This window comes from Sapajus apella, unplaced genomic scaffold (genome assembly GCF_009761245.1).
Source record: "Sapajus apella isolate SASKATOON/1434 unplaced genomic scaffold, GSC_monkey_1.0 scaffold65, whole genome shotgun sequence".
Taxonomy (NCBI): domain Eukaryota; kingdom Metazoa; phylum Chordata; class Mammalia; order Primates; family Cebidae; genus Sapajus; species Sapajus apella.
This window is the reverse complement of record NW_022437005.1, coordinates 4,863,478-4,876,599: the sequence shown is the minus strand read 5'-3', so window position 1 is coordinate 4,876,599 and position 13,122 is coordinate 4,863,478. Positions and strand designations below refer to the sequence as shown.

The window sequence follows — 13,122 nt, the reverse complement described above, 5'->3', positions numbered from 1 at the left end:
TGCTGGGATTACAGGCGTGAGCCACTGCACCTGGACATTTTGTTGAATTTTTTAATTGATATATAATAGCTGTACATATTTTGGGGGTACGTGTGATATTTTGGTAGATGTATACAATGTCTGATGATCAAATCAGGGTAATTGGGAAATTCATCCCCTCAAATGTTTATCTGTCCTTTGTGTTGGGATACTCCTGTGGACACCCTTTCCTCTCCCCCTGGTGGTCAGTACTATCTTGACTTTTGTTGTTAGTCATTTTCTTACTGCAACTAACGATTATTTAAATTATTAATTTTGAGACAGTACAAATTCACAGGCAGGTGTGTGTCCTTTGCCTGTCTTCTCCAATGGTAAATCTTACAGAATTAGAGTATGATATCACAAGCAGGATATTGACATTGAGACAATCCGCAGCTTTTATTCATATTTACCCCGTTTTACCTGTACTCATTTGTGTATGTGTGTGTGTGTGTGTGTGTGTGTGTGTGTGTGTAGTTAGTTCTATACAATTTCACCAGGCAATGTAGGCTTGTATATCAACCACCACAGTCAAGATACTGAACCGTTCTAATGCCACAAGAATATTTTGTGTCTTCCTTTTACAAATCCTTAACTCCTAGCAACCACCAATGTTTTCTCCATTTTTGTAATTTTGTCATTTCAAGAATGTTATATAAATGGAATCATAAAATATGTAAACTTTGAGACTGGCTTTTTTCATTCAGCATAATTCCTTTGATATTCTTCCAAATTGTCGATTGTTGTCTAATGGCTTTCTTGTTGTTGTTGTTGTTGTTGTTTTTGTTTGTTTGTTTTTGTTTTTTGAGACCGAGTCTTGCTCTGTTGCCCAGGTGGGACTGCAGTGGCAGGATCTTGGCTCACTGCAATCCTTGCCATTCAGGTTCAGGCAATTCCCTTGCCTGAGACTCCCGAGTAGCTGGGATTACAGGTGTGTGCCACCAGGCCCAGCTAATTTTCGTATTTTTGTAGAGACAGGATTCCACCATGTTGGCCAGGCTGGTCTTGAACTCCTGACCTCAAGTGATCTGCTTGCCTTGGCCTCCCAAAGTGCTGGGATTAGAGGCCTGAGCCACCATGCCTGGCCTTTTGCTTGATGGTTTTAACACATGTGTTTGCATTCCTAAATAACATATTGTTCACTATTATGTGTTTTAAAAAATAATTTGAATATTATAATTTTTTGTAATTTACTTTTTTCATTCAACTATACTTTTGATTGTGTGGCTTTATTGAGTGTGTGTGGCTGTGGGAGCCATTTATTTTTATTGCATAAATTTATCACAATTTATTCATCCAATTAGTTATTGATAGGTATTTGGATTGTGTTTTTTATTTTTAGGTTGAGTTTTTATTTTTTGGAGTATTATGAGTGATGATACTATGAATATTCTTGCCTGTGACTCTTGGTACATGATGTATGACATTTTCTAGATTAAAAATGTGTTTTGGAATTTCTGGCTCAATTTTGCTAAATAAAGCCAAATCCATTGCTTGCCTTCACCAACAGACTCCTAGATTTTTGTCAGTCTGATATAAAACAGTATTTCATTGTCATTTTAATTTGCAATTTTTCTTGTTTATGAATGAGATTGAGCATCTTTTTTTTGAGACAGAGTTTCGCTCTTGTTACCCAGGTTGGAGTGCAATGGCACGATCTCGGCTCACTGCAACCTCCGCCTCCTGGGTTCAAGCAATTCTTCTGCCTCAGCCTCCTGAGTAATTGGGACTACAGGCGTGCACCACCATGCCCAGCTAATTTTTTTGTATTTTTAGTAGAGACGGGGTTTCACCATGTTGACCAGTGTGGCGATCTCTTGACCGCGTGATCCACCCACCTCAGCCTCCCAAAGTGCTGGGATTATAGGCGTGAGCCACCGCGCCTAGCCCTGAGCATCTTTTTATATGTTGATGATCATTCATGTTTTCCTGGAAATGCCTGTTCACGTCTTTTGCCATTTTCCTATTGAGTTTATCTTTTTAAAAAATTGATTCATAAGAGTTCTTTATATATTCTGGGTTCAAATCCTGTGTAAGAGAAATGTATTCCAAAAGTTTTCTCATTTTATTGTTTAGTGTATCACTCTCCTTATTGTGTGTTTTCAAAAAGACATTCTTAATTTGTCAACAAATTTATCAACATTTTCTTTTTTAAGTTCACAATCCTTCAAGGTGGAAACCCTTTTTCTTTTGTGATTTATTTTTTGGGTATTTAAGAAATTCTTTCTTATCCTGTGGTCATAAATATATTTTTCTACACTCTATATACGATATTGAATATGACATCTTTCCCTGTTGCACTGAATATCCTCTCTCATAAATCAGATGCACACATATGTGTGGGGCTGTTTCCAGGCTTGCTCTCAGGTACCAGTGATGTCTCTGAATGAATGCCACATCGTTTAAATTACTATTCACATCTGATCGAGCAAGTCTACACAACTCGTCCTTCTTGAGGAATGTTTCAACTTTTCTTTCACATAAACTTTGAAACAAATTTATCAGTTCCCACAAAAGACTGTCAAGTTTTTTAAATAATTGTATTACATCTACAGATGAATTTGGAGAATTTTGGCCTCTTTAATTCTGAATTTTCCAATCCATTAATATGGTAAAACTTTCCATTGATTAGTGTCTTCTTTAATGTCTTCCAATAAAGTTTTTTTTTTTTTTTTAAATTTTGTGGGTTTTTTATTTGTTTGTTTGTTTTTTGAGGCAGGGTCTTCTTGCTCTGTGGCCCAGGCTGGAGTGCAGTGGCACCATGTAGGCTCACTGTAACCTCCACATCCCAGGCTCAGGTGATCCTCCCACCTTAGCCTCCCAAGTCTTTGGGACTACAGGTGCACACTACCACATTCGTCTACCAATAAAGTTTTTTAAAATTTTATACGCAAAGAGCTTGCACAGTATTTTTAAAAAATCGATTACAAGGAGCTTTGTATTTTTGTTGTGTTTTAAATCATTTTTTCATTAGATTTTTTTTGGAAGTTTTAAAAAATGTTTATTTTAGGTACAAGGAACTATTATGGTTTTTCATGGTAGATGTCTTGGATAATCTTTTGAAGGAAGACCATTTAGCCCAACTTAATGAAACCAACATCCCTCGCTTACTGATGGAAACACTGGTGGTACATATTGGGGCCATATTTCTGGATCAGACCATGCCGATTTGAAGAGACTTGACAAGAGCAAGAACTCTGGCCAAATTTTCGCAGGTGTCTCCAGTACAGCTGCTGGTGACCCATCTTGCTCTCAAGGATGCAACGAGGTAAAAGGAAGGAGTCCTTTTCATTAGACTTTTAATTTTTCTGACTGTTGCTGGCATATGGAAATTTAATTGATGCTCAAACCTTACACACAGATTTTCTACACTGTAACCTTGCTAAACTCTCTTATTAATTCTAATAATTTATGCATAGGTTATTTTGGGTTTTCCTTAGACCATGATACTGGCTACAAACAATAGTAGTTTTGTTGTTTTTCTTTGTAATCCTTATACTCTTATTTCTTCTTTTTTGCCTTACCGTACCTGCAAGGAAGCAATCTAATGTGAATGGGGTGCTGAGAGCAGGCAGCCTTGGCTTGCACTTGGGTGCTTTTTCCACTGGTGAGTTCAGTGGGTGAAAATATATCATTTTCCTAATACTGTAGTATACCTCAATTAAAAGTGTAAATAAAGTTTCCTTAGAAATATTTTCTCAACATCTTACCCTCTCCTTATTGCTGTGTGCTCCAAGGATACCACTGAGCAGGTTTGTACCTGTCTGCTTTCAACCTGACTATATATTACTGGAGAAAAGAAGTCTTAAGTGAGGGTGCAGATGGCAGCTTTCAAGAATTTGAAGAACTACCAGGTGGAGGGAGTGCAGGGGGAGTCTCAGCAGCCCTGGAGGACAGAATAAAAAGGGAGGTGGAAGGGCAGGAAAGCAGATTTCCACAAACAGGAAGAAAAGCTTTGTAGCACCATTGTTGTCTAACCAGAGAATAGGTTTCTTTCTGAGATAGTGAGCTTCCCAGCATTGGAAGTATTCAAGTAGGGCTAGATGCACACCTAGGGTGCTGTATAGACTCCTCACCACCAATAATTGGGTGGGGTGTGGACCACATTATGTCTTCTGTCTCTTCAAACTTCAGTCTTGAGATTTTTTTTTTTTTTTTTTTTTTCTGAGACGGAGTTTCACTCATGTTGTCCAGGCTGGAGTGCAATGGCGCGATCTCGGCTCACCGCAATCTCCGCCTCCTGGGTTCAGGCAATTCTCCTGCCTCAGCCTCCCGAGTAGCTGGGATTACAGGCACGCACCACCATGCCCAGCTAATTTTTTGTATTTTTAGTAGAGACGGGGTTTCACCGTGTTGACCAGGATGGTCTCGATCTCTTGACCTTGTGATCCACCCGCCTCGGCCTCCCAAAGTGCTGGGATTACAGGCTTGAGCCACTGCGCCTGGCCCCAGTCTTGAGATTTTTAAAGAATTGGGTTCATTTTTTCAAATTGAAATTGTTTTTATTAACATCTTGTGGGTGTTTGTGAGTTCTGAGCATTCAACTTTCACTATGACCAAAACGTCTATATTTAAATACAAGGTATTTAACACATTGAATAATATGAGCCACATTATTTGCTTTCATAATGAGGGCCCCTTACAAATAAGGCAGAGGCCACGATCTCAGGTGGAAGAAAAAGAAATAAATCTATTTCAAGGTCAATAGCTGCACCCCGAATTCACTCAGCTCTACCAAATGTACTCGCACTGCCTCAGCAAGTCACTTCTAAAATTTGACAAAACAATCAAAAGCACATTTTGTACTGAATGTAGTAAGAGGCTCAGATATAACGTCTACTTTTATATATTTTTAATTTATGCAGTTTGTTTATTTAATCACTAGGTTAGTTAAGCTGATCTTGTTGCAAATGAGATATGATGATGTACACATGAAGAATAATTGGACCAGAAGTGTGGCTCACATCTGTAATCCCAACACTTTGGGAGGCTGAGGTGGGTGAATCATGAGGTCAGGAGTTTGAGATGAGCCTGGCCAACATGGTGAAACCCTGTCACTATTAACAATACAAAAATTAGCCAGGTGTGGTGGCGGGCAGCTGCAATCCCAGCTACTGGAGAGTCTGAGGCAGGAGAATCACTTGAACCCGGGAGGTGAAAGTTGCAGTGAGCCGAGATCATGCCATTGCACTCTAGCCTGAGCAACAGAACAAGACCTTTTTTTTTTTTTTTTAGACAGGGTCTTGCTTTGTCTCCCAGGCTGGGATGTAGTAGGGCAATCTTGGCTCACTGCAATTTCCACTTCCTGGGTACAAGTGATTCTCCTGACTCAGCCTCCGGAGTAGCTGGGAATACAGGCGTGCACCACCATGCCCTGCTAATTTTTGTATTTTAGTATCAATAGGTTTTCACCATGTTGGCCAGGCTGGTCTCGAACTCCTGACCTCAGGTGATCTGCCTGCCTCAGCCTCCCAAAGTGCTGGGATTACAGACATGAGCCACTGCGCCCAGCGGTACTTGAATGTATTTAGTTTCTCATAGCCTATTTTCCCTCCTTTTAAAGAAATGGGACAAATAATTTTACCAAATGAATGTAAATAAAGGTATTTAGGAAATAATGTGAAAAAGTTTTAAAGCATTATTTACTTTTTCTTTTCTTTTTACATTTTAGATTCAAGGGGCACCTTTGCAGGTTTGTTTCATGGGTAAATTGCATGATGCTGAAGTGTGGGCTTCTAATGATCCTGTCTCCCAAATAGTGAACATATGCCAGTTGTGGTGGTTCATGCCTATGATCCCAGCACTTTGGGAGACCAAGGCAGGTGTGTGTATCACTCGAGCTCAGGAGTTCGAAACCAGCCTGGCCAACATAACGAAATCCTGTCTCTACTAAAAATACAAAAATTAGCCAGGTGTGGTGGCACATGCCTGTAGTCCCGGCTACTTGGGAGGCTGAGGCACGAAAATTGCTTGAGCCCGGGAGGCAGAGGTTGCAGTGAACTGAGATCTCGCCATTGCAGTACCGCCTGAGGGACAGAGGGAAACTCTGTCTCAAAAATTAAATAAAAACAAATAGTGAACATAGTACCTGATAGGTAGTTTCTCAAGCCTTTCCCCCTCTCTTCTTTCCCACTTTTGGAATCCCCAGTGTTAATTGTTCCCATCTTTGTATCTGTGTGTACTCAATGTTTAGTTCCCACTTCTAATTGAGAACATACGGAATTAGATTTTCTGTTTCTGAGTTAATTTGCACCAGATAATGGACTCCAGCTGCATCTATGTTACTGCAAATATATGATTTGATTCTTTTTTATGACAGCATAGTATTCTGTGGTGTATATGTACCACATTTTCTTTATCCTGTCCACTATTGATGGACCCCTGGGTTGATATCATGTCTTTTCTATTGTGAATAGTGCTGCAATAAACATACAAATGCTTATTGGTGAAACGATTTATTTTCCTTTGGTTGTATACCCAGTAATTGGATTGCTGGGTCCAATGGTATTTCTATTCTTAGTTCTTGAGAAATCTCCAAACTGCTTTCCACAGGGGCTGAATTAATTTGCATTCTCACCAACAATGTATAAGCATATAAGGAGGAGGGGAGAGGAGAAGGAAGACATTTTTACAGTAGTGCAAGGAAATGAGAATTGGGTTCATTTCTTATCGTGCTTTCTGGGATACGCTATCAGCTCCTCTCAGAATACTTAGGAAACCAAACCTTACAATGGAGACAAGTCAACCAAGGTAAAAGCTGGTTCTTTGTATATGTCAATAATTGTGATAGACCCATGTCAAGTCTGATCAAGAAAAAAAAGAGATAAACAAAACATGTTAAAATTCCTTTGTCCCCAAGAAGCACCCAGCAAATATAGTAGGTGTGCATCCAATGATCATAGAATAAAAGTGTTGTTATCCTGTTAAGTCTTCATCCCCAAACCTACAAAGGTTGCATTGCTTTGGAGGTTTCTGGCCTTATACTTAATCATCCTATAATCTTTTCTTTTTTTTCCAAGACAGAGTTTCGGTCTTGTCGCCCAGGCTGGAGTGCAAGGGAGCCATCTTGGCTCACTGCAACCTCCACCTCCCAGGTTCAAGCGATTCTCCTGCCTCAGCCTCCTGGGATTACAGGCATGTGCCACCACACCCTGCTAATTTTTGTATGTTTAGTAGAGACGGGGTTTCTCCATGTTGATCAGGCTGGTCTCGAACTCCTGGCCTCAGGTGATCTGTCCACCTCGGCCTCCCAAAGTGCTGTGATTACAGGCATAAGCTACTGCGCTCGGCCTTAATCTTTTTAAATAGTAGAAATAGGCAAAGTAGTCGAGCACTCACTGGTTTGAAATCCAGTGAAAGAAAAAAAATCTTTATGAATGGAGTTGACAGCCTCTTCTGTAAAACAGGGAGCTCTTAACGAAGTGAAGTTTTGAAGATTTTTAAAGACTGGGAATAATTCTGTAACTTCATAGTTGTACTTTATTTTTACTCTTCCATTCACCCAAGCTCCTTCTTTCTAGCAAATCCAGTTTGTTGGCGGATAAAAATAAATCTGCAGAGTCTCCCGGAAGCTGCCCCATCAGCCTCATAGACAAGAAGCCTGGTTCTCCTGCACTGCTACAGAAATGTCTTCCTCCTCCTCCTCCTCTGGCTCATCGGGATCAAAGTCTTTTTCGTTCTTAGCTGGTTTTCCTTAGAGAAAAGCTGGAGATCGGAGTTCAGTCCAGAGAAGGTGACTTCTTGAGGGCAGGCTTGGAGGCGTGGCGCGCCAGTCCACTCCGCAGCCCGGGGAGAGCAGCGCCCCGGCTCTCTGCGCCGCGCGAGTCCGCCAGTAGCGCCGAGAAATCCGTTACCAGGCGGCTGTGTCCCCAAGGGCCATTCAGGGAGGAAGGGAACAGGGAAAACCGCTGTGTTGTTTCCCGGGCCCTGTGGGCTGGGTGGGCGGCGGGTCAGGTTACAGACAGGTGGGGCTGGCTGTTGGGTGAGCTGCGGGCTCCAGGGCATCCCTGGCCAGGCGTGCCCCCGCAGCACCCGGCAGCTGGCACACGTCTGACGACCTCCTGGAGCAGGGCGATCGCAGCGACACTGGAGGCTGTGCCGGTTGTCCTGGGCGCACCCGAACAAGGTCTTGGGAAGGGCAGCGCGCCCCCCAATGTGAGCACAACTGCTTTAGAAACTTGGCACCTTTTACCAACTCCTCCTCCTTCTCTCCCTCTCCCCTCCAGACATAAAGGTTGATCGGAACAGACAGATGTAATCATAAATGCAAATCTTGCCTCCCTCCCCCGGTAGGGACAGCGAGAAGATGTAGCCAATGTTCACTATGGTGGCTTCCTGGAAAGGTATTTCCCAGCCTCAGAATTTGGGGATCGGGTGGTTAGGGGCGGCAGTGGTGGGAGTGGGAGAGGATTGGGGGCTTCTTTCGAAGCTGCATTTGCATAATATGCTCCTGGCTTCTGTTTCTATTGTGTGTTTAGTTGGGGTGAGGGGGCTTTCGGGGTGCAACGTCTTGGGATGGAAGCTGCTTTGGCGGGGCAAGCCTCGTTTTTCTTAGATTTTATGATACTAGTCAGAAAAATAACGTGTTCTAAAGATGCCGAATTTAAAATTTTATTTTTACTGCTTATGGGGGGTGTTGTAGCTGATGGATGGCTTAAGCCCCTAAGCCCCCTCCCCCATTGTTAATAATCAGAGTCCCTGGAAGCCTCCCGCCGCCTCCCCTTCTGACCGCCCAGATTTCTCCAAGCCCGGGGAAGGCTCCACGAGGTCCAGAGGAACTGAGCCATTTTCTGGCTGGTCTGAGACAGATCCACCGGGCGGGGGAGGGGGGCAACTTGTGGGAGGCCCCAACTCACCGGAGGGGTGCCCTGGGAGGCAAACCTGGGGTTTATCTCGAAGAACTCACCTCGAGGTGTAGGTGATGGGGGAATGGGAAGGGGGTGGATTAAAATATGTTCTGCTTTTTTTAAAAAAGAGGAGGGGGAAGAACAGACTTTAAATTCTTTTGCAAACATTCATGCCTAAGGAAGGGCTGGAACAGGCAGCCTCGGCCGCCGGAACCGGTCGGACAGGTAGCGAGCTTGTTGACACCGTTATGTTGCAGGGCGCATGCTCACTCCCAAGTTTCCTGGTGCCTTTTCTATTTCACCTTATGAAACTTTTTCCCCGGCGTGGTCTCACCCGCGATTTAAGGCATAGGTGTCGCCGAGCCCGGAGGCTGGGAGTCGCCAGGCGTGCGGGGGAGAGGCCTGGGCCGCGTCGCGGAGGGGGGTGGAGGAAGAGGGCAGGCGAGGCGGGAAGGTGGGCTCTGGCCGCCGGGAGCCGGGGACCGAGACGCCGCCGTCGCCCCTAGCGGGGAGCAGCCGGGAGGAGGGGGCCGCAGCCGGGAGAGGGGACCCCACCATGCCCAAAGTCTTCCTGGTGAAGAGGAGGAGCCTGGGGGTCTCGGTCCGCAGCTGGGATGAGCTCCCGGATGAGAAAAGGGCAGACACCTACATCCCAGGTGAGCGCGCGCGGGGGCCGGGCCTGGGCGCCCGGCTCCCAGGGTGGGGGAAGGGGTGGCGGGTCTTCTCTGCTCTTTGTCAGGGTCGGGCTCCCACCTCATCCCCCTCTTCCGGGGGGCACGCAGGGGTCTTCCAGGCGGGGGAGGGTGGGGAGTGAGGGACTGGGATGCCCGGGACTCTCGGCGCCCCCTTCCCCCTAGTGGGAGCCTCTAATTGCCCGGCGGCGGGACCGTTGGCTGCGGCGCGGGCCGAGGTGGCCCAGGAAAGGGAACGAAAGCTAGCAGGGGTTAACCCCCAATCTCATGTCCTCATGGGGGTGCACAAAGGCCCACCAACCCTTCTGGGGGTAGCTGGGAAGAGATCAGACCCGCCTCCCACTCCCCGAGAGGAAACTTGGCGCGCGGGGTCCTCCGCCGCCCGTGGCCGCCCAGTTCCTTGTGGGAGCCGGGGCCGGGACCGGGAACAGGCCCTGAGCACCCCAAGCTAGCTCGAGGGGCCGATCCGAGGCTTACTCGCCCACCCCCGCGACGTTGCCCATTTGGCGAGGTGCCCAGGTCCGGGGCGGGGCGGCGGCGGCACCGCCCGCAGGTCAAACTGCCGCGGGCTTGCGGGCTGACGCCGAGTGTGTGTGTCGGGGCGCGGCCCCTCCCTCCACAGTGGGCCTGGGCAGCCTGCTCCACGACCCTCCCGAGGACTGCCGCAGCGACGGCGGCAGCAGCAGCGGCAGCGGCAGTAGCAGCGCGGGCGAGCCCGGAGGCGCCGAGAGCAGCTCGTCCCCGCACGCCCCAGAGCGCGAAACCCCCGAGCCAGGCGACGCCGATGGCCCCGAAGGACACCTGGCGGCCAAGCAGCGCCCGGTTGCCAGGTCAAAAATCAAGGTACTGTGTTGACTCTGCCCCCGCCGCCACAAGCACCACGCCCTGGCGTCGGGCTCCCGGGGCCTGCGCCCCTCCCTGTCGTGCCCGCCCGCGCAACCTGGCACCCGCGCCCTGAGCGCGCCAGCCGCGCGGCTCCTGCACCTGCCCCTGGGCCGCGGCCAGGGCGCCTCGGCGCGTCCTCCCGCCAGCGGGGTAGCCGCTGCGCAGGGGCGGCGGGATCCCGTTGTGGGTTCTGTCCGCCCGGGTGGCCCCGCCAGATGCCGAGTGCGGCCTCTGGAGCTGCGGAAAAGGCACAGGTATTGCTGCTTTCCGTCCGCAGCCCATTCTGTGCGCTAGGCCTCTGGAATAACCAAGGCCGTCGGGGGTTCCCGAGGTCGGAAAGGAGGCCCATGCGCTCTCAGAAATTCCACCCTGTGGGACGCAGTTCCTGGCCCCGCGGCTCCTAGAGTACACCCCCCCATGCTTGTGTTCTTGGACTTGGGCGGCAGCTTAGCACATAGTGGGCCTCTCCCAACACGAGCGGTTCCCAGTGTGTCAGACGGGAGGCCTGTGGTCGTCACTTTAGATCTGTCACCTTTCCAAGCTTGAATTAAATTGATGGGTAAAAGGGTTCAAATGCAGATTTCCCCCAGCGCCCCTACCACAGTACATTGGAGTGTTTGCTGCCATCTACGGTGGCGCTTCGGGGCCCCCTCGAGCATTCTGGACGCCCACCTGAGCTTTTCTGGGCTGAACTTCCATGATGCTCTGCTCAAAGGTATTCGATACCCACCAACGTTTAGGAATCCCATTCCACTGACTCAGCCAGCTGCAGCAAGGGGGGTGATGGTTTATAATCACTTGACCCCACTTCCTGGCCTGGTGGGCCGAAGTGCGACGCTGTGCACACCCTAGGCCCCCGGTGTAGGTGGTAAATCCAGAGCTCTCTGGTGCCCTCCTGCCACCCAGATCGGGGGCTTGGGGGCAGTGGGGAGGGAGAGCGCCGGCTTTGCTGTGGATTGAGAAAGCAGCCCTCATTTTCCTGGGAGAGGCCACCCCCACTCCCCTATGCACATTCCTTATTCCCAGGGTTTGACTCCGGGGTGGGCTGAGGCGCATTTGGTTATGAATTGAGGCTTGAGGCTTCACCTGGCATCCAAAGGAAAGACTTCTTTAAAGAAGATGCTGCCGACGCCATGCGGGCCGGCAGCCTAGCGGTAAGTGTGAGGCTGAGGTTCAAAGTCAACTGGCCTGAGGCTCTTCTGGGCCAGGTGGGGTTAAGTGGGAGGGAACAATTTGCCTGAGGCTGGTAGCTCTGCCCTTCGGGAAATTCTACAAAGTGTCCCACTTGCATATTTATCACCAGGCTGGAAGGACAATTGCAACGTTGTTTTGGGAGTCTCTGTAGCTAGTTTGCCCCTCTGTCCCCCAATTGCCCAGATTCCCCTGGAGACAAAGTGACAGATTTTCTTGTCTCTTAACCAACATTTTAGGCAGTCTCTTCTGCCTCAGGCACACACGGCCGTTGGAATCCCGGATTTAGGGAAAACGTAAACCAATCTGATTTCCTAGATTAGTTGTTTGTGTGCTGGGGGAAGGGGGTGGGGAGGCACAGTTTGCTCCTGTACCGTTAAGAGAGTCTTCTTTCCATAGTTTCCAGGGGAGTTTTTATTTACTGGGGATGTTTTGGTTCCTTCTTTCCGCCTCTACTCACCAAAAGGAGGCATTTTGGTGTTAATATGCTCCAAGCCTCCAGGATTATCAGCCGTGGCATTGGCAGTTTTCAGATAACTGACCAAATTCCCTGTGACTTAGCACGTTGCATAATTCCAAAGTTCTTTCCGAGGCATGCTGAACTCAGGGTTTTTCTAAGAATTAGTTTCTTCAGTCAGTGGGCTCCCAGGACCACAAGAAGGGCAGGTCTGAGCCACTGCCTAGCACAGAGAGGCAAACCCCGCCCATCTAACACCTGGGGTGTGCAAGGCAGCAGGAGGTAAAAATGCTTCCACCCTGGTGTTCCTTCTAGAATCATCTGGCAGTAACGGTTAAGCATTTATGCTCTGGCTTTGTTGCTTCTTAGCTGTGAGACCTTGAGCAAGTGGCTCACCCCTCTGGGCCCCAGATTCCTTATCTGTAAGATGATAATATTGATTCCTACTTCATAGCATTGTGAGGATAAATAAGTGGAGGGTAGAACCTGATCTGTGCCCAATTACTGTAGATAGCATTTGGGTTAATAGGGAGACACAAACATTAACTCTGCGGCAGGACAGTGAATGTGAAAACAGAATTCCAAGCAAAGACGTGATGAATTTGAGTAGGGAAGGTGTCCTGATGTGGATTTGAAGGCCGTGGAGAAGGGAGCGGGTGGGCTTGAGGGTGGTGTGGGCTGAGTCCCACAACTGGAGCATAGAAAGGAGGAATCTCTGGTGGCTGAAGATAGGAAACGGGGCTTGCTGGGGTCAGGGACAGAGTTGGCGGTAAAGAACTGGAAATGTAACCAGAACAGGGTGAGATGGTGAAGGGGCCAAGCCAAGAAGTGTGGGTGCTCCTGCTGGGCAGAGGAGAAGCTCTGGATGATTTGTAAGAAGGAAACCCTCAATAGGGTCTCTTTTTTTTTTTTTGAGACGGAGTCTTGCTCTGTCACCCAGGCTGGAGTGCAGTGGCACAATCTCGGCTCACTGCAACCTCCGTCTCCTGGGTTCAAGCCATTCTCCCGTCTCAGCCTCCCGAGTAGCTGGGAT

General features: G+C 48.0%; 1 protein-coding gene across 2 annotated transcripts in view; it reads left to right on the top strand.

The window, feature by feature from the left end:
- Positions 1–7,502: 7,502 nt before the first annotated feature.
- The window catches only part of OVOL2 (ovo like zinc finger 2), a 36,303-nt gene continuing 30,683 nt past the window's right edge, over positions 7,503–13,122 (top strand). The window contains exons 1-3 of one of the 2 annotated variants that reach the window (XM_032248077.1): positions 7,503–7,750; positions 8,244–9,520; positions 10,179–10,399. In XM_032248077.1, coding sequence (XP_032103968.1) covers positions 9,421–9,520; positions 10,179–10,399 — 321 coding nt within the window. In that variant the 5' untranslated portion in view covers positions 7,503–7,750; positions 8,244–9,420. Of the gene's footprint in view, positions 8,173–8,243; positions 9,521–10,178; positions 10,400–13,122 lie in introns of both variants that reach the window. The other variant, XM_032248078.1, reaches the window with a different exon arrangement.